General features: G+C 39.5%; 1 protein-coding gene across 1 annotated transcript in view; it reads right to left on the reverse strand.

The window, feature by feature from the left end:
- TXNRD3 (thioredoxin reductase 3) overlaps positions 1–25,474 on the reverse strand; it is a 72,186-nt gene that overhangs the window by 21,127 nt on the left and 25,585 nt on the right. The window contains exons 7-13 of the mRNA XM_082746784.1: positions 24,362–24,504; positions 22,451–22,566; positions 21,127–21,352; positions 19,628–19,720; positions 8,015–8,091; positions 7,277–7,433; positions 2,821–2,928 (exon numbers count right to left, since the gene is read on the reverse strand). Coding sequence (XP_082602910.1) covers positions 2,821–2,928; positions 7,277–7,433; positions 8,015–8,091; positions 19,628–19,720; positions 21,127–21,352; positions 22,451–22,566; positions 24,362–24,504 — 920 coding nt within the window. The remainder of the gene's footprint in view (positions 1–2,820; positions 2,929–7,276; positions 7,434–8,014; positions 8,092–19,627; positions 19,721–21,126; positions 21,353–22,450; positions 22,567–24,361; positions 24,505–25,474) is intronic.

Raw genomic sequence — 25,474 nt, forward strand, 5'->3', positions numbered from 1 at the left:
GATGTGTGGTGACCAATCTGGAATGGGCTGAGTGAATGCAGGGAGACCAGGAGGAATGCTACAAGCAAGAGAGGATGGCAGGCTGAAATGGGACAGGGAGGGCAGGGATGGAAATAGGTCTACATGAGACATACTCGGGGGGTCAAACTGGTAGCACTTCCTGGTGAACTGACTATTGATGGCGACCAACAAGGAGGAATTAAGGATGACTCTCAGGCACATCAGCATGTAGAGGGGGTCTTCCCTGGAAGCCAAAAATTTCATTAGATTCTTAAAGCAATTTATATTAAAACAGTTAAAAACCACAGTTCTAGATGCTCAACAATTTTGTATTAAGTCAAGTGACCAGAGAGCAGCACAACAGTACAGCCCTACTTTGGCCCCTTCAGGAGCTACTTTTTTATTACACTGCACTATGGCATCATGCCACGGGACTGCATTTCAGGATCTAGTAAGAACAGTGTACAGAGCACCTGGGTGGCTCAGATGATTAAGCATCTGCCTTTGGCTCAGGGCATGATCCCAGGCTCCTGAGATCGAGTCCCACATTGGGCTCCCTGCTTGGCGGGGAGCCTGCTTCTTCCTCTCCTTCTGCTGCTCTCCCTGAAAAGATAGATAGATAGATAGATAGATAGATAGATAAAGAAAGAAGAAGAGTTCTATAAAGCCCACTATTATATTTACTAAGGGGATATTTTAAGGCCATTATTCACCATACCTTCAATGCCACTTCTGTAAAAATGAAAAATCTCTGTCAATTCTTTTAGCCAGGTAGTAAATTTTTATGTTAATTGTAAAGCAAATCCATTTAACTTTAGGGCATGAATTCTGTAAACCAACAAATTCACCTTTCTTCTAACACCATCTTAAGTTTTCCTACCCTCATTTTCTTCCCACCTTGATTTTCTCACTTTGAAAAAAATATTTTGTATGTATTGTTGAGAAGCTTTTCTCAAATATCTTCATAATAGTAATTTTAAAAAATAATTAATAAATCCAATCTCTGGTCCTGTCAAACACAACAAATATATTGCTACATAAATATATAGGAAAAGGTTAGTTGGTCTGCAGTGAAGCTTAGGAAAAAGACCTAAAGTAATCCCACAAACCTAGGGAGCTTTTTTCCTATAAAGATAGTCCCATGTCTGGGGTACAGCCTTCTACATGCTTCCCCTCATGTACCTGCCTTTCTATCTTAATTTCTCATTAAATTCAAAAGTTTTAGAACTAAGTGTTAAATCCATAGTTGTTACCATCAATTTTCCAAGACTCAAGTAAAGCTCATCACTGCAGAAAAAAAAAAAAGTGGCTCATTATTACAAAGGATTAATTATAAATGCTGGTCAAGTAATGTCCTGTAAAACACATATTTCTTATCTAAAACAACATTATAAAGTTTTTTTTTTAAAGATTTTATTTATTTATTTGACAGACAGAGATCACAAGTAGGCAGAGAGGCAGGCAGAGAGAGAGAGGAGGAAGCAGGCTCCCCGCTGAGCAGAGAGCCCGATGTGGGGCTCGATCCCAGGACCCCGGGATCATGACCTGAGCTGAAGGCAGAGGCTTTAACCCACTGAGCCACCCAGGCGCCCCCAACATTATAAAGTTTTAATCGCTCATTTTCCCAATACAAGAGATGTAAACAAGAGCTTCAGTTAGTCATCAGGCTATTTAACTAGTGCTATGATTTCAAGGAATTGCCAGTAATTGACGTGACTTCAAGGGAGAGGAGTGAGATTTCAAATCTCTTTTGCTGAAAACATCAAGTACTAGCTCTTTTTATTTCTCCCTATCCCTCCTATGTTGGAAGGGTGTGCAGAAAAAAAGCCACTCAAACTACCCATAAAACTGCAATGTAATAAAATATTTATAAGCTTGTTATGATTGCATGGGGCGGGTGTTAAGGGCAGGTGGAAATAAACATGTGCTGGTGACATTTTTTTTTTAATTTATTTTCAGCGTAACAGTATTCATTGTTTTTGCACCACACCCAATGCTCCATGCAGTCCGTGCCCTCTCTAACACCCACCACCTGGTTCCCCCAACCTCCCACCCCCCCACCACTTAAAACCCCTCAGATTGTTTTTCAGAGTCCATAGTCTCTCATGGTTCACCTCCCCTTCATCTTTTTGAGACTCTGACAGCTCACAGCCCACAACCAGGTTTACAACCCAGGGAACTGCCCACCCTCCCCACCACTGAGCCCATCCACAATGCAGATGTCCCCTGTTGATGGGACAGGAGCCTGACTCTGGCCACGCTGAATGGAAGTGGGTGGATAGCTGATCCAAACTGGACCACTCAGATGTCCTCTTCCATAACTCAGAATTAAGACTGAGAAACAGGGAGTCCATCAGTTCCTCCTAAGACCAAAACTATAGAAAAAACTTGTTTGTGGAAGAAAGGGCATTTTGGTTGCTATGTACATTCCAGAAGCAAATAAAGTCTGCAAGCATATATGAGTTGAGACGGTCTTGCAGTGTCTAGTTCCCATCCCTTCCTAAGGCCTTGATATACTCCTGCATTCCAAAAATTCTTATAATAACTTGTGCTTTCTTGTATAAGCTACTCAAATAGACATTTGTCACTTACAACTCAAAAGTCCTAACACATACATCTTTTATCCCCTCCCCCCAACTGTATGATTATTATTGGCTAGAGAAATAGGGTTTAAATTACTTAATTTCTTATTTTCCCAAAATAGGAATATGATTTCCTACACTCTAACCATTATGGTAACTTGCAAAACAAAAAGTGACTGCAAAGTCAGCTGATTCAAAGACAAATTCTGAAAAAGTAAGCTGTAAAACACAATCTTACCTCGAGATTCTCTTTTCTATGCACTTCAATAGCTTTCTCCTCAGATAATCCACAGCAGCCATATTCCAAAGGAGTAAACACTGTAGTCGGGACATTAACATAATCACACTGAAAAATAAACAAATCACATCTGCTTATTTTGTGACACTTTTCACATCAAAAATCTACATTACATACATTTCTAAGAGGAAAATAAATAAGCCTGGTCCAATGTGACTGATTCTTCCATTTCACCACCTCAGGGAATTTATAGTTACACTCAGAGTAGGGGGTGAGCCCAACTCCAGAGCAGAGATCACAACCTGGCCAGGGGCCCACAGATGGGACCAGCCACCATTGGCCATGCACCTAACTGCCACAGAGATGAGCAAAGAAGCAGTTGAACAGTGTGAGACTGGGTGACTGCCCTACCATCAAGGGGAGATGGCATAGTGTAAAGGGGTGGCTAACACGGGTTCTTAGAGATCCTATGGTTTTGAGAGAACCCCAAAGACCCCTTATTAGACGAGGCAGAGCATGGGTGGACATCATGGGAAGACTGCAGACTCTGAGCTCTACCTGCCTCTTTCAGCAGTTCCAGGCACTTACCTGCGGGAAAGTGAGTGTGAGTGCTGGTCGCAACCCTGCCTGGAAGAGACTGTGACAGCATGGAGAACCAGAGCACACTGGTGCAAGCACATTAGAACCGTGTGTGGAGAGAGAGCAGTGTGCAGGATCAGAGAAAGGGCAGAGGGTACAACCAGAGATGAAGGTCACTAGGCCTGCCCTCAAGGGGCGACACTGTCCTTTGCACTACATGTCCCCCCAACCCTGCCAACAGGTTGTAGGTGATTAGGTAAAGGGTGACCTCTAACCCAAAGAAAGGTAATGAGAAAGCTAGCCAGAATCTATGTAGAAAAAGGTGAGCTACATCAATCAAATTCTTTCTTTTGCAAGAAGATGAGTTAGAAGCAAAGGAAGAATCCCCCGGTGGTAGTGGAATAGGAAGAAATGCACCAGTGGAGCTAGGGCCAAGTAAGGCTACCAGTAGAGCACCCTGTGAAACCCCCACCTGTGTGCCAGGGCCCCAGAACAGTCCTGACCCCAGCCCAGTTCCAGCTCCAAATGCAGTGTGGCCCAGCCTTAGCATGGCGCTTGTTCTAAGGCAGTGTTTCAACTTACCAATCCATAGGATCCTCATAGGAAACCCCCTCAGTCTGCCTAATGTGAGTAAGTTTCTACTTTTTGTTACCCCAAACAAAAACAAATCAAATCCACGAGGTATCCCCACATCAATGAGGCATATTATGTATAACATACATCAGCCTAGAATCTTGAACTTAGATGCTCTAACACACTTCACATTTGCTAACCTGCAAATTTGTGGGTAAGCCAAGCGTTTTTTCCTTTTTCTAACATGGCTAGGAAAAAAAACACATAACCATAGGGATAATCTTGGTATTTTATGACTTCTGTTAGGCCTGGAAAAACTCATCATCCCATTTACAGTTGGCCCTTGTAGGGGTTCGGATGCTGACCCCCTTGCAGTCAAAAATCCCCATATAACTCCTGACCCCCCAACTTAACTAATAGCCTACCTATGACTGGAAGCCTTACCAATAATGTAAATTAGTCGATTAATGCATATTTTTATATTATATGTACTGTATATTATATTCTCACAATAAAGTAAACTAGAGAAAGGAAAATGTTACTAAGAAAATCACAAGGGAGAGAATACATTTTCAGCACTGTGTTGTGTTTATTGACAAGAATCTACACTTAAGGGGACCCATACCATATTCAAGGGTCAGCTATATATTTTTTTAAAGATTTTACTTATTTATTTGACAGCAAGAGAGGGAACACAAGCAGGGGAAGTGGAAGAGGGAGAAGCAGGCTCCCCACTGAGCATGGAGCCCCATGTGGGGCTTGATCCTAGGACCATGGGATCATGACCTGAGCCAAAGGCAGACGCTGAATGACTAAGCCATCCAGCTGCCCCAAGGATCAGCTATATCAACCAGCAGCTGACCCTATGTCCCATGGCTTACAGGGGAAGCCTCATTTTGAACAGATCCCTCTGTCTCCTGTTTCCAATCAAGTAAGAATAATCAACAGAAAATTCCTCAATCTTTCTTCCTTTCATCTAAAACACTTTCTCCACATCTTCAGCCATCTCCTCCACCTAAACTTGACTTCATCTTGCCCTCCTTGTTGCCTTCCTTCTAGTCCTCGTACCTTTAAGTTCTTTCTTTCTTCACACTAAACACACGGCTGCGTCTTCAGATCTCTCCACCCCACGGCTGCCTTGATTAACTTCTTAAAGCATTTGGCAACTAATCCCCCTCCATACACCCCGAGATGCTAACTTCATTACCACACTGTATGTTCGGCATCCCGGTCCCACCCACTGATGCCCGCAGAGCTGTGCCCTTGTTGCCCTCTCCAGCAATGCCTCCCTCTATGTTCCAGGTCTTCCCTCATGACCTCGCAAGGCACCTGGCATGACACAACAAGCAGAGCGGAGCAACATTTATTAAGAAGACGTACTCAAAAGATTTCTCCTGACCCTAATCATGTTAAACAATCAAAGAAACCCAAAACATGAGACATTGCACAAGGAAAGTAGTCTGGACTCATCAAAAATCAAAGTCATAAAAAATAAAACCACCAGGAAAGTAAACACACACACACACACACACACACACACACACACACACAAGCAGGAAAGTAAAGTCAGGGGAACCATTGCAGGTTAAAAGAGACTTAAGAGTCGGAAGAGCTAAATATACCACAGGAATCAACACGTCCGGCTATATATGCTTAATGGAAATCTGAGGAAATCTGAACAGTATCATATTTTTGTTCAGTTTCTCAGATAGAATGATGAAACTGGTTATGGAAGAAGATGCTTGTTATCAGGAGATGCATGCTGAAGTATATAGGGGCCAAAGCCGCTGACACCTGCAAACTACCTAAAAAGCTCTGGAATGGGAGATGGAGAGAAGGGAGTTGGGGGAAATCAGAGAGGGAGACAATCCATGAGAGACTGTGGACTCTGAGAAACAAACTGAGTGTTTTGGAGGGGAGGGGAGTGGGGGGTTGGGTAAGCCTGGGGGTGGGTATTAAGGAGGGCACGTTATTGCATGGAGTACTGGGTGTGGTGCATTAACAATGAATTTTGGAACACTGAAAATAAATAAATTTTTTTAAAAAGGCTCTGGCAGTAAAATACACACATTGTACACATAAATATTCTGAAAAAAAGAAAGAGCCAAATGGCAAAATAGTAATAACTGGGAAATGTGGAAGAAAGGGTAATATGGGTGATTATTACTATTCTTCCTGTGGTTTGACACCTTTACAAATAGAAAGATGGAGGAAATAAAGGTCTTCAAGAGTTCCCACTGCATAGAGAAGGCCATTCCAATTCTTTATGTGGTTGGCATGAGAGATTTTTTTTTTTTAGTATTTTTTTTAAAAAGTTTATTTATTTATTTGATAGAGAGCACAAGTAGGCAGAGAGGCAGGCATGGGGAGGGGAAGCAGGCTCCCTGCTGAGCAGAGAGCCCAATGCAGGGTTCAATCCCAGGATCCTGAGATCATGACCTGAGCCAAAGGCAGAGGCTTAACCCACTGAGCCACCCAGGCACCCCCAGCATGAGAGATTTTTGATGAGCTGGCACCAAATAAATTTTCTAGCCTTATTCCCAGTTGTATGCCTCTATTCCCAAGTGCTCTGCCCACACACACTCCAAATGCTCTAAGCATTATGGAAGGGACAATTCTTTGTCCCTTAGGACAAAACATTTAGCATTCCTCACCCCCACCCAGGCCCTTCATCCACCAATACTTCCACACGTTCACATGCTCTCGTGGAGGAGAGCACAGCGGAACTCTAACAGACTGCTCACAGTCCTGCTGAGAGTCATGTTTGCAAATACATTATCTCTTACCAGAAAAGCTCTGTGCTTTGCTTCCTTGGTTTTGAATTATTCATCCCACAAAGCCCGTCCCACATCTTTGGTTGAAGACAACGAAAGGTGCAGGAGATAGTAGAAATCATCACCTTCACACTTGGCAGAGGTGAAACTGAGGCATGGAGATTTGAAACAACTTGACCAGGTTCACACACCAGCAGACACTAAAGCCAGGGCCAACGATCGCCCATCTCGGATCCCTTTACCAGTCCAATAAGTGACAACTAACTGCCCCTTGTCTTATATTACTCATGATCTTCCACTCTCCTGGGAAACCCTTTGGCCCTGGAACCATGCCAATCCCCTGTATGTCACCTAGCATGACATCCTGCACACAGCAGACACTCAAATGATAATTGTTAAAAATTATTACTAAATACTAATTTATCTGTGATGAACTCTTTCCCTGCAAAACAAGTATACAAGTGATGTTTGTACTGATTTTTCTAATCACAATTTTTATCTAGATATCATCTCAAAAGTAGGAACCTCACCTTTTCCAAAGAGCCAGCAAAAAGTCTGCGAGCCAGCAGCTTGCCTGCCTGTATAGCAATGGGTGTGAGCTCAAGTTTACCCTCCAGAATATCCCCAACAGCATAAACATAGGGTACGTTGGTCTGTTCCACGTCGTTTACTGGTATTTTGCCACTCCTATTGGATTTTGGAAAGGAAACAAATACATTATGATTCATTCTGTACTTCTGGATGACTAACACTAACTTTTCCAAGAGAAAATGACTAAATACATAGAACAAAGGCCTCCCTCTAAGAAGAGAGGCTCCTCAGGTTATCAATCTCTATAAGATCAATGGCTTGAATCATAAGGGTTTCTGTAGCTCCAAAAAACCACCTGAAACCATACACATTTTTTGGATGCCAACTATAGCTCCTGATTTCCCCCAGAGTTGCACTAGAGTTTTGAAATTTTTCTGCTTGCTTGACCAACAATATAAAAATTAATTCTAAATCAAACAGTGGGTTAAGACATTTCCACAATTTATTTTTTAAAATTACTGGTTAATATATCAGTTCTTTAAGGTACACACTAAAGAGTTACTGATTCATTAATAAAAAAAACTAATTAATACAGAGCTGGCACAGCACTTGCTGTGAAATAAACTCAGAGCATTAAAATTTTGCATCTTATTAATTAAATGAGAATTTCCAAGAGGTAATCTGTAGAAACATTTTGCTTTGTGTAGCAACAGTGCAATGATCCCACATGTACTTACTTTTCATTGACTTTGACACCAATCTTCTCCAAGCCTATTTTCCTTGTACAGGAGGCACGACCAATGGCTAACAAAACCTATGTTAAGAGTGAGATCCAAAACAGAAATTGGTCAATGTTGGGAATGAAAGGAACATCACTACAAATCCTTCAGACATAAAAAGGACAATAACAGAACACTATGAATACCCTATGCCAATAAAGGTGACAGCTTAGATGAAACATCCTTTGAAAGACAGTTCACCAAGTCACACACATGCAAATCTAAAATAACTCTATGTTATATCCTAAATTATGTCCCCGCACCAAATTCACATGTTAAAGTCCTAAGTTCCAGTGCCTCAGAATGTAATGTATTTGGAGACAGGGCCATTAAAGAAGTAATTAAGGTTAAAATGAGGCCATTAGGGTGGGGCCTTTATATGACTGATGTCCTTTATAAAAAGAGGCAATTAGGACACAGATGACACAGACTGAGGGGCAACCACGTGAGGACCCAAGAAGAAGGTGCTATCTGCAAGCCAAGGAAAGGCCTCAGAAGAAACCAAACCTGCTGACACCATGATCTGACTTCCAGCCTCCAGAACTGTAAGAAACTAAATTTCTGTTTAGACACTCAGTCTGTGGTGTTTTTTTATGGCAATCCTAGCAGAGGAACATATCCTATACTCATTGCAGAAACTGAATCCACAAATTGCAAACTGTCCATAAATTAACTCAAGACCCAAATGACTTTACTGGTAAAGTCTATCAAAATTTAAGTAAGAAATACTAATAATGGGATACAAACTCTTCCAGAAAAAAAAGAGGAGGGAACACTTCCCAACTCTTTTTTGTGAGACCAGCATAAACAACTGACATAAAAATCAAAAAGGATATTAAAATAAAATTATAAGCCCATAGTCCTCATTAACACAGATGCAGAATATTTAATAAATTGTTAGCTAGAAAATGAAATATAGCAATATATAAAAAGGATAATTGATCATGACCAACTGAGGTTTGTCCCCAAAATACAAATTTGGTTCAACATGCAAAAATCAATCAATGTGATTAATCATATTAACCAAATAATGGAGAAAACAATTTAATCATCACCCAATAGATATGGGAAAAGAATTTGATAAAATTTAGCACCATTTGAGGATTTTAATATAGTCAGTCCTCAGCAGATTAAGAATAAAAGAAAACTTCCCCAATCTGTGAAAAGGCACTTTATTTTAAAAAAAAAATCTACAGCTTACATCCTAGCAATGATGAAAGTCTGAATGCTTCACCTCTCAGGTGGAAGCAAGATGAGGATGCCCACTCTCAAGCAATTTCTATTCGACGTTGTACTGGAGGACTTAACCAGTGCAACAGGCAAGAGGAAGAAATAAAAGGCAGGCTAATTTTTTAAAAAGAACAAATCTGGCTGTATATGCAGATGTTAACCCCAAGAATCTACAATAAGGACAACATACAAAAATCATTTATATTTCTATATACTACCAACTAAGCAGTGAAAATTTAAAAATTTAAAATACCATTTTATAATACCTTCAAAACATGAAATATGTGGAGACAAATTTAGCAAAACACATGAGAGACCTCTAAAGCAAAATGATAAAATACTGCAAGAAAAACATAGATAAACAAACAGATCTATGAAGTTCATACACCAGAAAACTCAATATTGTTAAGATGCTCATTTCTTCCAAACTGGTCTATATAATCAATATAATTCCAATCAAAATCCCAGCAAAACTTTTTCTGGTAGAAATCAACAAGCTGCTTTTTAAAAGTTATATGAAAATGTAAAGGACCTGATGAAAGCTGAAGGACTTACTGCACCAGTCTAAAATTTGCTATAAAGCTTCAATACTGAAAACAATGTGGTAAAAGGAGACAAGTGGATGATGGGATTAAGAGTGCAGAAACAGACCCACAGTAAATGGTCAAATTCCTTCAACAAAGGCACCAAAGCAACTTAGTGGAAAAAGGGAAGTCTTTTCAACAAACAAATGTTGAAAGGAAAGTCTTTCAACAAATACCCACATGGAAGAAAAAGAACCCATATTCCTACCTTATTCTATAAACAAAAATTAATTCAAGATGTATTACAGAACTGAACATAAAAAATAAAACTATAAAGCTTCAAGAAGAAAATATAAGAGAAGAGCTTCATGACCATTGGGTAAAAAGATTCCTTAGAGCACACAGAAAGCATTAACCATAAATAAAAAAATTGATAAACTCAACTTCATAGAAATTTTAAAACTACTGCTCATCAAAAGATACCATAAAAAGTGAATAGGGAAGTCACAAATGGAAAGAAAATATTCACAACTTATTATCTACCTGAAAATGGAATGTATTCAAGATATATACAAAACTTCAATTCAAGAATAAAAATTAAGGGGGAGGAGTCAAGATGGCGGAGAAGTAGCAGGCTGAGACTACTTCAGCTAGCCGGAGATCAGCTAGATAGCTTATCTAAAGATTGCAAACACCTGAAAATCCATCGGCAGATCGATGAGAAGAAGAACAGCAATTCTGGAAACAGAAAAACAACCACTTTCTGAAAGGTAGGACCGGCGGAGAAGTGAATCCAAAGCGACGGGAAGATAGACCCCGGGGGGAGGGGCTGGTTCCCGGCAAGCGAAGGGGCCGGTTCCCGGCAAGCGGAGGAGTAACCGCGCACAATCAGGACTTTTAAAAGTCTGTTCCGCTGAGGGACATCGCTCCAGAGGCTAAACCGGGGCGAAGCTCACGCGGGGTCAGCGTGGCCTCAGGTCCCACAGGGTCACAGAAGGATCGGGGGTGTCTGAGTGTCGCAGAGCTTGCGGGTATTGGAACGGGAAAGCCGGCTACAGAGACAGAGCCAACAGTAAGCTCACAGCTCAGTGTTACCTTGAACCGGTCGCAGGCTCAGTGAGCTCGGAGCGCGGCCAGAGGTCAGGCAGACAGGAGTAACTGGCGCTGTTCTCTGAGGGCGCACTGAGGAGTGGGGCCCTGGGCTCTCGCCTCCTCCGGGCCGGAGACCAGGAGGCCGCCATTTGTATTCCCGTCCTCCGGAACTCTACCGAAAGCGCTCAGGGAACAAAAGCTCCTGAAAGCAAATCCGAGCGGATTACTCACCCCGGCCCCTGATAAGGGCGGTACAATTCCGCCTGGGGCAAAGACACTTGAGAATCACTACAACAGGCCCCTCCCCCAGAAGATATACAAGAAATCCAGCCGAGACCAAGTTCACCTACCAAGGAGTGCGGTTTCAATACCAAGGAGAGCAGCAGAATTCTAGAGGAGGAGAAAGCAAAGCACGGAACTCATGGCTTTTTCCCTGTGATTTTTTTTTAGTCTTGCAGTTAATTTAATTTTTTTCTTTTTCATTTTTTGTTTTTTTTCTCGCCTTCAGGTAAATTTTTTTAACTTTTACCTTTTCCTTTTTTAACGTTTTTTAACTAGTTTATCCAATATATATATTTTTTCTTTTTTATATTTTTCTTATTTGTTTTCTTTTTTAAAATTGTTTTCTTTTCTTTTTTTCTTTTTTTCTTTTTTTTTCTTTCTTCCTTTTTGAACCGCTTTTTATCCCCTTTCTCCCCCCTCACGATTTGGGATCTCTTCTAATTTGGTTAAAGCATATTTTCCTGGGGTTGTTGCCACCCTTTTAGTATTTTCCTTGCCCTTTCATATACTCTTATCTGGACAAAATGACAAGACGGAAAAATTCAACACAAAAAAAAGAACAAGAGGCAGTACCGAAGGCTAGGGACCTAATCAATATCAGATCTAGAGTTCAGAATGACAATTCTCAAGGTTCTAGCCGGGATCGAAAAAGGCATGGAAGAGATTAGAGAAACCCTCTCGAGAGATATAAAAGCCCTTTCTGGAGAAATAAAAGAACTAAAATCTAACCAAGTTGAAATCAAAAAAGCTATTAATGAGGTGCAATAAAAAATGGAGGCTCTCACTGCTAGGATAAATGAGGCAGAAGAAAGAATTAGTGATATAGAAGACCAAATGACAGAGAATAAAGAAGCTGAGCAAAAGAGGGACAAACAGCTCCTGGACCACGAGGGGAGAATTCAAGAGATAAGTGACACCATAAGACGAAACAACATTAGAATAATTGGGATTCCAGAAGAAGAAGAAAGAGAGAGAGGAGCAGAAGGTATACTAGAGAGAATTATTGGGGAGAATTTCCCCAATATGGCAAAGGGAACGAGCATCAAAAATCAGGAGGTTTAGAGAACGCCCCTCAAAATCAATAAGAATAGGCCCACACCCCGTCACCTAATAGTAAAATTTACAAGTCTCAGTGACAAAGAGAAAATCCTGAAAGCAGCCCGGGAAAAGAAGTCTGTAACATACAATGGTAAAAATATTAGATTGGCAGCTGACTTATCCACAGAGACCTGGCAGGCCAGAAAGAGCTGGCATGATATTTTCAGAGCACTAAATGAGAAAAACATGCAGCCCAGAACACTATATCCAGCTAGGCTATCATTGAAAATAGAAGGAGAGATTAAAAGCTTCCAGGACAAACAACAACTGAAAGAATTTGCAAACACCAAACCAGCTCTACAGGAAATCTTGAAAGGGGTCCTCTAAGCAAAGAGAGAGCCTACAAGTGGTAGATCAGAAAGGAACAGAGACCATATACAGTAACAGTCACCTTACAGGCAATACAATGGCCCTAAATTCATATCTCTCAATAGTTACCCTGAATGTTAATGGGCTAAATGCCCCTGTCAAAAAACACAGGGTATCAGAATGGATAAAAAAACAAAACCCATCTGTATGTTGCCTCCAAGAAACTCATTTTAAGCCCGAAGACACCTCCAGATTTAAAGTGAGGGGGTGGAAAAGAATTCACCATGCTAATGGACATCAGAAGAAAGCAGGAGTGGTAATCCTTATATCAGATCAATTAGATTTTAAGCCAAAGACTATAATAAGAGATGAGGAAGGACACTATATCATACTCAAAGGGTGTGTCCAACAAGAAGATTTAACAATTTTAAATATCTATGCCCCCAACGTGGGAGCAGCCAACTATATGAACCAATTAATAACAAAATCAAAGAAACACATCAAAAATAATACAATAATAGTAGGGGACTTTAACACTCCCCTCACGGAAATGGACAGATCATCCAAGCAAAAGATCAGCAAGGAAATAAAGGCCTTAAATGACACACTAGACCAGATGGACATCACAGATATATTCAGAACATTTCATCCCAAAGCAACAGAATACACATTCTTCTCTAGTGCACATGGAACATTCTCGAGAATAGATCACATCCGTGGTCCTAAATCAGGACTCAACCGGTATCAAAAGATTGGGATCATTCCCTGCATATTTTCAGACCACAATGCTCTAAAGCTAGAACTCAACCACAAAAGGAAGTTTGAAAAGAACCCAAATACATGGAGACTAAACAGCATCCTTCTAAAGAATGAATGGGTCAACCGGGAAATTAAAGAAGAATTGAAAAAAAATCATGGAAACAAATGATAATGAAAATACAACGGTTCAAAATCTGTGGGACACAACAAAGGCAGTCCTGAGAGGAAAACATATAGCGGTACAAGCCTTTCTCAAGAAACAAGAAAGGTCTCAGGTACACAACCTAATGCTACACCTAAAGGAGCTGGAGAAAGAACAAGAAAGAAACCCTAAGCCCAGCAGGAGAAGAGAAATCATAAAGATCAGAGCAGAAATCAATGAAATAGAAACCAAAAAAACAATAGAACAAATCAACAAAACTAGGAGCTGGTTCTTTGAAAGAATTAATAAAATTGATAAACCCCTGGCCCGACTTATCAAAAAGAAAAGAGAAAGGACCCAAATAAATAAAATCATGAATGAAAGAGGAGAGATCACAACTAACACCAAAGAAATACAAACTATTATAAGAACATACTATGAGCAACTCTACGCCAATAAATTTGACAATCTGGAAGAAATGGATGCATTCCTAGAGACATATAAACTACCACAACTGAACCAGGAAGAAATAGAAAGCCTGAACAGACCCATAACCAGTAAGGAGATTGAAACAGTCATTAAAAATCTCCAAACAAACAAAAGCCCAGGGCCAGACGGCTTCCCGGGGGAATTCTACCAAACATTTAAAGTAGAACTAATTCCTATTCTCCTAAAACTGTTCCAAAAAATAGAAATGGAAGGAAAACTTCCAAACTCATTTTATGAGGCCAGCATCACCTTGATCCCAAAACCAGACAAGGATCCGACCAAAAAAGAGAGCTATAGACCAATATCCTTGATGAACACAGATGCGAAAATACTCAACAAAATACTAGCCAATAGGATTCAACAGTACATTAAAAAGATTATTCACCACGACCAAGTGGGATTTATTCCAGGGCTGCAAGGTTGGTTCAACATCTGCAAATCAGTCAATGTGATACAACACATCAATAAAAGAAAGAACAAGAACCATATGATACTCTCAATAGATGCTGAAAAAGCATTTGACAAAGTACAGCATCCCTTCCTGATCAAAACTCTTCAAAGTGTAGGGATAGAGGGCACATACCTCAATATCATCAAAGCCATCTATGAAAAACCCACCGCAAATATCATTCTCAATGGAGAAAAACTGAAAACTTTTCCGCTAAGGTCAGGAACACGGCAGGGATGTCCATTATCACCACTGCTATTCAACATAGTACTAGAGGTCCTAGCCTCAGCAATCAGACAACAAAAGGAAATTAAAGGCATCCAAATCGGCAAAGAAGAAGTCAAATTATCACTCTTCGCAGATGATATGATACTATATGTGGAAAACCCAAAAGACTCCACTCCAAAACTGCTAGAACTTATACAGGAATTCAGTAAAGTGTCAGGATATAAAATCAATGCACAGAAATCAGTTGCATTTCTCTACACCAACAGCAAGACAGAAGAAACGGAAATTAAGGAGTCAATCCCATTTACAATTGCACCCAAAACCATAAGATACCTAGGAATAAACCTAACCAAAGAGACACAGAATCTATACTCAGAAAACTATAAAGTACTCATGAAAGAAATTGAGGAAGACACAAAGAAATGGAAAAATGTTCCATGCTCCTGGATTGGAAGAATAAATATTGTGAAAATGTCTATGCTACCTAAAGCAATCTACACATTTAATGCAATTCCTATCCAAGTACCATCCATCTTTTTCAAAGAAATGGAACAAATAATGCTAAAATTTATATGGAACCAGAAAAGACCTCGAATAGCCAAAGGGATATTGAAAAAGAAAGCCAACGTTGGTGGCATCACAATTCCGGACTTCAAGCTCTATTACAAAGCTGTCATCATCAAGACAGCATGGTACTGGCACAAAAACAGACCCATAGATCAATGGAACAGAATAGAGAGCCCAGAAATAGACCCTCAGCTCTACAGCCAACTAATCTTCGACAAAGCAGGAAAGAATGTCCAATGGAAAAAAGACAGCCTCTTCAATAAATGGTGCTGGGAAAATTGGACAGCCACATGCAGAAAAATGAAATTGGACCATTTCCTTACACCACACACGAAAATAGACTCAAAATGGATGAAGGACCTCAATGTGAGAAAGGAATCCATCAAAATCCTTGAGGAGAACACAGGCAGCAACCTCTTCGACCTCAGCCGCAGCAACATCTTCCTAGGAACAACGCCAAAGGCAAGGGAAGCAAGGGCAAAAATGAACTCTTGGGATTTCATCAAGATCAAAAGCTTTTGCACAGCAAAGGAAACAGTTAACAAAATCAAAAGACAACTGACAGAATGGGAGAAGATATTTGCAAACGACATATCAGATAAAGGACTAGTGTCCAGAATCTATAAAGAACTTAGCAAACTCAACACCCAAAGAACAAATAATCCAATCAAGAAATGGGCAGAGGACATGAACAGACATTTCTGCAAAGAAGACATCCAGATGGCCAACAGACACATGAAAAAGTGCTCCATATCACTCGGCATCAGGGAAATACAAATCAAAACCACAATGAGATATCACCTCACACCAGTCAGAATGGCTAAAATCAACAAGTCAGGAAATGACAGATGCTGGCGAGGATGCGGAGAAAGGGGAACCCTCCTACACTGTTGGTGGGAATGCAAGCTGGTGCAGCCACTCTGGAAAACAGCATGGAGGTTCCTCAAAATGTTGAAAATAGAACTGCCCTATGACCCAGTAATTGCACTATTGGGTATTTACCCTAAAGATACAAACGTAGTGATCCAAAGGGGCACGTGCACCCGAATGTTTATAGCAGCAAGGTCCACAATAGCCAAACTATGGAAAGAACCTAGATGTCCATCCACAGATGAATGGATCAAGAAGATGTGGTATATATACACAATGGAATACTATGCAGCCATCAAAAGAAATGAAATCTTGCCATTTGCGACAACATGGATGGATCTAGAGCATGTCATGCTTAGCGAAATAAGTCAAGCAGAGAAAGACAACTATCATATGATCTCCCTGATATGAGGAAGTGGTGATGCAACATGGGGGCTTAAGTGGGTAGGAGAAGAATAAATGAAACAAGATGGGATTGGGAGGGAGACAAACCATAAGTGACTCTTAATCTCACAAAACAAACTGAGGGTTGCTGGGGGGAGGGGGTTTGGGAGAAGGGGGTGGGATTATGGACATTGGGGAGGGTATGTGCTTTGGTGAGTGCTGTGAAGTGTGTAAACCTGGTGATTCACAGACCTGTACCCCTGGGGATAAAAATATATGTTTATAAAAAATAAAAAATTATATAAAAAAAGAATAAAAATTAAAATAACTGAACAAAAATGGACCAAACATTTAAACAGAGACTTCATAATGGAAAATATAATAAATGGCCAGTAAACACATGATAAGTTCCTCAACATCATTAGTCATCAGGAAGGCACAGATTAGAACCATAATAAGAGACCACTACACATGCACAAAACTGGCTAAAATGAAAAATCTGGACAAGCCCAAAGTTGACCACATGGGATAACCAAAAATCCCACGTCAGCTCATGGAAATATAAAGTGATTCATTCATTCAGAAGCTGTTTGGCAGTTTCTCAAAAAGTTAAACACAGAAACTATCCTATGACCATTTAATTTCATTCCTAGGTATTAACCTATAAGAAATGAACACATAGGTCTACAAGGGCTTATGCAAGAAGACTTCATAGCAGTTTAAGTCACAATAGCCCAAACTACAAACAGCCTAGGTGTACATCCACAGGAAAATGAACAAACTGTGACATACCCATACAAACTTACAGTTATATAATTCATACAATAAGAACTAACTACAGACACACAACAACATGGATGAAATACGAAAAGTACATATCAAATAGTTCTATTCCTGTGACACCTAGAATAGGCAAAACTAGTCTATGGTGACAGAATCAGAATAGGGTTGTTTGGGTCAGGGAGTGGGAAGGGATTTGGGAGAGCTTTCTGAACTCACAGAAATATTCTATTACCTTCACATAAGTATGGATGATATAAACATGTACATTTGTCAAAACTGACTGAAATGTACATCTAAGAAATGTGCATTTCACTACATGTAAATTACACATTATCAAAGTAAACAATTTAAAATTCCAATACTGTGAATAACTTTATACCAATACATTTAAGAACTTAGATGAAATAAACTAATTCCTAGAAATTTAACTAATCTAAAGTAACTCAGAAAAAAAATAGCCTTAAAAGTCCTATGGCTGTTAAAGAAATTCAATCAGTGGTCAAATTCTTACATCTATAGAAAATTCTAGGCCTAGATGGTTACATATCAGTGAATTCTATCAAGCAGATGAAGAACCAATTCTAACATTACAAAAATGCTTCCAGAGAATAAAGAGGTTATACTCCAAACTTCTCTCATGAGCTAAAAAAACCTTGATATGCAAATCTGAAAAGTGCAATATACGAAAGGAAAATCATTAGCCAATACAATTCATGAATATTAATGCAAAAATTCTAAAGAACGAAATCCAACAGTATATAAAAAGAACCATTACCAAGTTGGGTTTATACCAGGAACACAGAGTTGGTTGAACATTAGGAAATCAATGTAATTCAACACATTAACAGATGAAAGAAAAAATTTTTGATCAACAGCTACAAAAGAAAGACTGTTACAAACAAACATCTACTTGTGAGTTTTAAAAAACAAAAAAGAAATAACCAAACAACCCCTGGAAAACAAAAAAGAAAAGAAATCCTTTAACTTAATTAAGAATATCTAACAAAAGGGCGCCTGGGTGGCTCAGTGGGTTAAGCCGCTGCCTTCGGCTCTGGTCATGATCTCAGGGTCCTGGGATCGAGTCCCGCATCAGGCTCTCTGCTCAGCAGGGAGCCTGCTTCCCCCTCTCTTTCTCTGCCTGCTTCTCTATCTACTTGTGATTTCTCTCTGTCAAATAAATAAATAAAATCTTTAAAAAAAAAAAAGAATATCTAACAAAATCCTGCAGAAAACATTACTTTTTAATGATGAAACACAGAACTTTCAATACTGAGAACAAGGCAGAATGCCTACCACTGCCATTTCTTGGAGGTCCCAGCTAGTGTACTTACACACACCAAAAAAAGAAATAAAAAGGGAAAGAGCAAAAAGTAGGAAACAAAACTTTTGTTATTTATAAATAGTATGAAGGCATACAAAGAAAACTTAAAATAATCTAAGATAAATTATCAAGTAAGAGTTTAGCAAGATTATGGTATGCTAAATCAAAACACACAAATTGGCAGCATTCCTATATACCAGCCACTGTTAAAAAGAATGACATTTTCTCAAAAAAATACCATTCATGACTACATAAAAATATAGTAAATACCTGAGGATAAATCTAAAAGATGTTCTTGATTTGCATGTAGAGAAATTTGTTAACTTTGTTAGGAGTTATTGAAGACAAATTAAGAGGCAGATATACCATGTTCATGGAGAGAAGACTAAATATTGCAATAAAAAGTTACCAATTGATTTATATATCCAGTACAATCCTCATAAAACTCTCAACTGGGGTTGATTTATTTTGTTTTCTTATTTTTGGCTTTGTTGATCCTCCCCATATTATTTCCTTTTTTTAACTAAAAACAATTACACATATATCAGTATATAAAACATAAATGTATTATTATTTACCAAAGAAATGTTAACATCCAAATATCAGTTTAAATTAGAACTGTTGCCACCCAATATAGTCCATGGACTATTCACATTGTTTGCAGATTTTATATTGTTTTTGAAAATAAAAAGATCTTTATTATAATTTTTTATTATAAGATACCCAATTTTTATTGAAAATATTAAAATGCCCAAATGTAGAAGATGTCTAATGCCCCAGAAATAAGTACTTATAACAGTCAGATATATCAGCTTCCAGATTTTGTTCTATGTATAAATTATCCATACACACATATTTTCTTATATTTCTCATGTACACCAAAAACTACCAAATGTCAACAGCTCAACTACCTACCGTTTTATTATAGTTTTACAAAGAATCAAAAGGAAAAAAGTTAAGGCTAGTAGAATTTTCCCATAAAGTTCATCTGTGCTAATTTATGAGTGTGTTCAACCACTTAACTGTTTATAAACTAAAAACTTACTGTATTATATATTTCTTCAATAGTTTCTGGTCCTTCAGTGGATTTAGCCACTACTTTCAGCTTTCCAGGTGAACCTTTATCCAACTGCTGAACCTAGTAAGGATAAAAAAATGTAATGATTCTATCCAAAGGTGACAGAAAATAAATGGGTCAGAGGGTGTACACATGTGCGCATGTAGGTTTCTCAACTAAGTAAAGATAGAGAGGGGCGCCTGGGTGGCTCAGTGGATTAAGCCTCTGCCTTCAGCTCAGGTCATGATTTCAGGGTCCTGGGATCAAGTCCCGAATCGGGCTCTCTGCTCGACAGGGAGCCTGCTTCCCCATCTCTCTCTGCCTACTTGTGATCTCTCTGTCTCTGTGTCAAATAAATAAACAAAATCTTAAAAAAAAAAAAAAAAAGTAAATATAGAGAAAAAAAGGACTGTAACAAGATACAGTCTGGAGGTGGAAATAAATTAACAGATTGGTTGGTGGTACCATAATAGAAGGGATGAGGGATACTTTCCAGGTGTTGACTTAATAAATTGTGTATACTGTAATACTGCTTACTGAGTACTGAGATAGGCCAGAAAGATGAGCTGGGGAATACACTTAGAAAGAAAATCAAGAATTTCATTTTTGTCTTAATAAATCTGAAATGTTTATGAGGAGTTCAAGTGGAGATATCCCATAGTCAACTGTGAAAATGGGTGTGGAGTTCAGAAGAGATGCCCAAGCAGGGTATATAAATCTGAAAGTCATTAGCATTGAGATAATAAAGTATGGACCTAAAGAAGACATCCCAGGTAACAAGTGCAGAGAAGAGAAGAGGAAGCAGGTGCTCTATCATTTACAGGTTGAAGACATGTGGAAACACAGGCTGTGAGACCAGAGAGCTCAAGAATGGACAGAATTTCAAATGGAAGGAAAGTCAATTTCACCAAACACTGCCCAGAAGCCCCACTACATAAGGGCAGAGATATGACCACTGGGTTTGACAGCAGAGTTTGCCACAGACCCCGGCATGCAATTTCATAGGAACAGGGATGGAACCAGCTGAGAGTTGGCTGAAGTGGAAAACGGAGGCAAGAAAGCAGGAGCATGTATAGAAGTTTCCTTGTGAACAGGAAAAGAAAAATAGGGACCCACACAAAAGGGCAGAGAGGGTAAGGGAGGACTTTTTTGTTTAAAGTAGAGAGACACTGGTGGGAATGACAGAGTGGAAAAGATGATTAACTAGTGATGAGGCATCCCTGAAAAAGTGAGAGAAGGTGAGAGCACACTGAAAGCCTGAGAGGAGCAAGGACACCTTCAAGTATAAGCGGAAAGGGTGGGGAGGACAGAGGGAACGTGCAGGTCAGTGGTGTGGACTGGAGGGGGGAGCACTATCTTTAAGGTGTCCTAGTGAGTATAGACTAATTTATTTCATGAAATGAAGGAAGGAGAGCCAGAATAAAAAACTTAAAAAAAATAACAAAAACCTGAAAATAAAAGGAATTCCAAACGCCTTTCAGACTTACCATCACAGGTACAAATTTTCTTAAGAACTTAACACCATGTTGCTCCATGTAGGAACCCACTTTCTCTGCCATTTCTTGATCAAAGCCACGAAGAAGGATTGAGCGCACCATAATCGTGACGTCTAAGCCAATTCCAGCAAGAAACCCGCCACATTCCAGAGCAACATAAGACGCACCCACCACTAATGTTTTGCCAGGGCAATAAGGCAGAGAAAAAAGGTCATCACTGAAAAATAAAAACAACAAAAGGAACATGTAGGCAATAAAAATGAAGTAAAAGTGAATACACAGGTTTTGATGCGTAGTGGTCTTCTGTTGGCTGCATGGCAACCTGGTGCTGGAATGAAGAAACATTAACAGAAAGAGTCTTTTGGCATTTTAAAGAGTGTCCACTGTAGAGTAAGAAATATATCTCAGGTTTTTCAAAATCAAATTAGTGAATCATAAGTGAAGATGTTTTAAAAACTGAAATAGACTAGAAAATATTAGACTACATTACATGTGATAAGAAGAAATATGGTTTGGTTTGTTTTGCGTATGTGCATGTGTTCACCTGAACAATAATGTCATGAAAAACACATTTCTTTTTAATTTAAATTTAATTAGCCAACATAAGTACATCATTAGTTTCAGGTGTAGCATTCGATGATTCATTAGTTATGTATGTGCATCTGGTGAAAAAAGTTTGAAAGTCATTGTCCTGAATTATAAAATGTCCTCTCTGTAACCATCAGGGATAATTACTATTAAGTCCCAGTATTGGGAAGAGCCATGCTTCTCCTGATCAACTGGTCCATTATTATCAGATAGATGCTAAACCACAAAGCTATTTTATTTACTTCTTTGCTCTGGCCTCCATGAAATTCAGAGCCAATCTCCCAGACCTTGCTGAGCAATTACCTAGAATCATATAGCATTTATGTGTGCATAAATTTGACCTTATTATCTACCTAAGCTTATTTTCTCTGGGCTTCATAATGTTACCCGCTTAGCTTCTTTCATTATACTTATTTGCAGGGCGCCCGTGTGGCTCAGTGAGTTAAAGCCTCTGCCTTCGGCTCAGGTCATGCTCCTAGGGTCCTGTGATCGAGCCCCGCATCAGGCTCTCTGCTCAACGGGGAGCCTGCTTCCTCCTCCCTCTCGCTCTGCCTGCCTCTCTGCCTACTTGTGATCTCTATCTGTCAAATAAAAATAAATTTTAAAAAATCTCATTATACTTACTTGCCATCAATTCAAATCTTCTGTGAAATAATATCAGGGACTAAATAAATCGGACACATAAGCACAACACAATTTAAGGTTACAATAGCCTGTTTAATCTTACCTAGTAATACAGTACTCTTTATCTCCTGGGATTCCTAAATAGCGGGGTCTCTGGCCTGTTGCTAGGACAAATTTGCCAGCAGTATAGTAAGTTTCCTGTCCTTTTCTATTGGTTGCCTTGAAAAGAGAAAAGTAAATTTCAACTTTTGCTACAAACACAGTAGAGTATCAGAGAATGGACAACTAATTATAGAGCTTCCCACCCAACCGGAGTGGACATGCAAAAATAATAATGCAGTTGGTGATAAGCACCAACACAGAAAAGAGAAGTCTTCATAAAACAGCCACCAAAAGAGCCCAGTAGAGGTGCAGTAGGGGACTGGAATGCCAGCCAAGGGCGGCTTCAATAGTGGTGGTATTTCGAGTGGAGACCAGAAAGTGAGAAGATTTGAGAAGAACGGAAACCTACAGAGAGAACAGTGCATAGAAAAGAACACAGGCCTGAAAGCAGCAGGTGTCTGGGGGACAGCAAGTGGTCAGAAAGTGGCAGGAAAGGCAGGGGGTGCATCACGGTGAAGGGACACAAAATTCCTGCCAAAGGCTAACACCTTTATTCACCATTCTAAAGATTTCAGCTATGGGAAATCAAGAAAGGTTATTCATTGTGTGCATATTTTCAATTATATGAGTAATTCATAAATCCATTTTTTCCTTAAAAAATTCAAAAACCAAAAAAAAAAAAAAAATTCAAAAACCAATGAAGGTGTTTAAATAAGAGGGTGGTTTCAATGATGGGACCGAGGGAGGGCAGCCTGGAGACAGGCACCTGCTCCAGAGGGTCAGGAAAGAGAAGCCCAGGATGTAGGGGTGGGATGGGGGAAACCTGAGATTTCTAGCAGGAGCAACTGAGCAGACCTTGGTTATCAATAAATGTGGAAACACAGAAAAGAGGAAGGTATGCTTCCAAACAACTGGCTTATTCAACCAACCATGCCAGCCATGCCACAATTTGAGAACTAAACTACCCTGACTCGTATTTCTATGATGTTTCATGTGAGTGATGTAATTCAAACGGGCCCACATATGGTTTCAAAAGGGGAAGCTTTCAACAGACTACTCCACCCCTTTCCAGAGATAATAAATGACTACAAAATAATCTTAAATCCCCCCCAAGATCCTTGCATACTGTGCTAGGAAAGCAGAGTCCAAAAACTAGGTGTTGAGGGTTGTATCTCATTGTCTTATATAACTCCAATTTAAAATTCTTCTGTTCAGCACAACAATCTCATTTTCCTTACTTGCGGCTCTTACACTATGTAAACATGACAAAGCTTGTAAAATACACTAATTTTATACTACTTTTATTAATATGTCTTTGAATAACATTTGGAGTTCTAGTTAAGGTTTCATTTTATTTTTTTAATTATTCTTTTTATGGAAGTGCAGTTGAGACACAATGTTCCATCAGTTTCAATAGTGATTTTTTTTTTTTACAACATAGTGATTTGACAAGTCCATACAACACAACATGCTCCACATCTGTCCCCATCTGTCCCATCTGTCCCCAAACAACGCTACTACAACACCCCCAACCAATTCCCCAGGCTGTACCTTCATCGTCGTGACTATTCATTGCATTTTGCCCATCCCCCACCTAAGGTTTCATTTTAAAAAAGAATTACCTACTAAAATTTTTCATTTTTTAGTTTAGTTTATTCTAAACATTTTCTTATAAGGTAGTAATAAAATCAAAAGGCAAAAAATCACTTTAAATGAAGATCTCTTTAAAAGGCAATTCCTGCAATTTAGCAGGCTCTTTGCAATCAGCACAGGAAGAAACAGGTGCACATGAGGCAACATGTGTACTCACGCATGTCAGTGTGAGTCCGTAACATACAACACAGAATTTCAGATCAAGGCAAGTTCAAGCAATAGTAAAGAAAAGCAACAAACATGACAAAATAAACAATACCTTTATTTTATGATGTTCAACAAATTCTCCATAAGAATTGACATAGGTCACAGCCTTCTCCCTCAGGGACAGCCTGTAGCCCCAGTTTAGAGAGCCAATGTGATTCTGAATTGCTTCTATCATAGACTCCCAGTTGTGCTTCACTGAAAACAAATAACCAGAGCAAAGGCATAAAGCCAATTTTATTGCCTTTTTCTTTAAAGATTATTTATTTATTTATTTATCTGGGAGAAAGAGAGCAGAGTGAGGGAGAACATGAGCTGGGGGGGAGAGGCAGAGGGAGGAGGAGAAGCAGGTTCCCCGCTGAGCAGTGAGCCCAACGTAGGGCTCAATTCCAGGACTCTGGGATCAAGCTTAACCGACTGAGACATCCAGGTGCCCCAAGTGAGTTTTATTTTTAATGTTCAATCTTATATAACCACACAGGAGCCATACTATATATTGATTTAAGAATCAAAAAGTGAACACAAGACAACTAGCAACTGAAATCTTTTTTAGGTCAGTTACAATTTATACTTCTTCCTCTTTTACATTACAAAACATAAGCAAAAAGCAAAGTTCTGAAAAAGAAAAAAAAAATCCCTGGAACAGAGAATGGGGAGAACAGTCCAAAACATCACAAGGCAGGGAGATCATCCGTACTTGGGAGTACCCCAAGGCTACTCTCACACTCCTAGGTCTGCACAGGGTGTCCCAGATGTGAAGGGAAGCACCATACATCCATCTGCCAAGCCCAGCCCGGGCCACTCCCTTTCAGTTCACTTGGTGGTGGCTTTATGATAGCAAAGATGCTGCATTTCATTACAACAAATGTGGTTTCTGCTCACTGTGGCCTACCATTTATATTACAATGGTTACTCATTTCCTGTTGCAATTGGGGCAGGAGGTGATAGAATCAAATTCCTCATCATCTCCTTATCTTTTAGGCAGGATTGATTTCCCAGCCTTCGTCTTGTCTGCCAATGGTGCTTCCTGAAGGAGAAACCAATTTCCATGCAGCACTGTGCTTCTAAAACACAGAGGCCAGCCTGGGATTCTCACCAAACTGGATGAGATTCCCAAAGGCAAACCCAGCCAACTGAGGGTTTGTCGTCCTCTAATCACGCCTGGTGA

This window comes from Mustela nivalis (assembly GCF_964662115.1).
Source record: "Mustela nivalis genome assembly, chromosome: 1".
NCBI lineage: Eukaryota > Metazoa > Chordata > Mammalia > Carnivora > Mustelidae > Mustela > Mustela nivalis.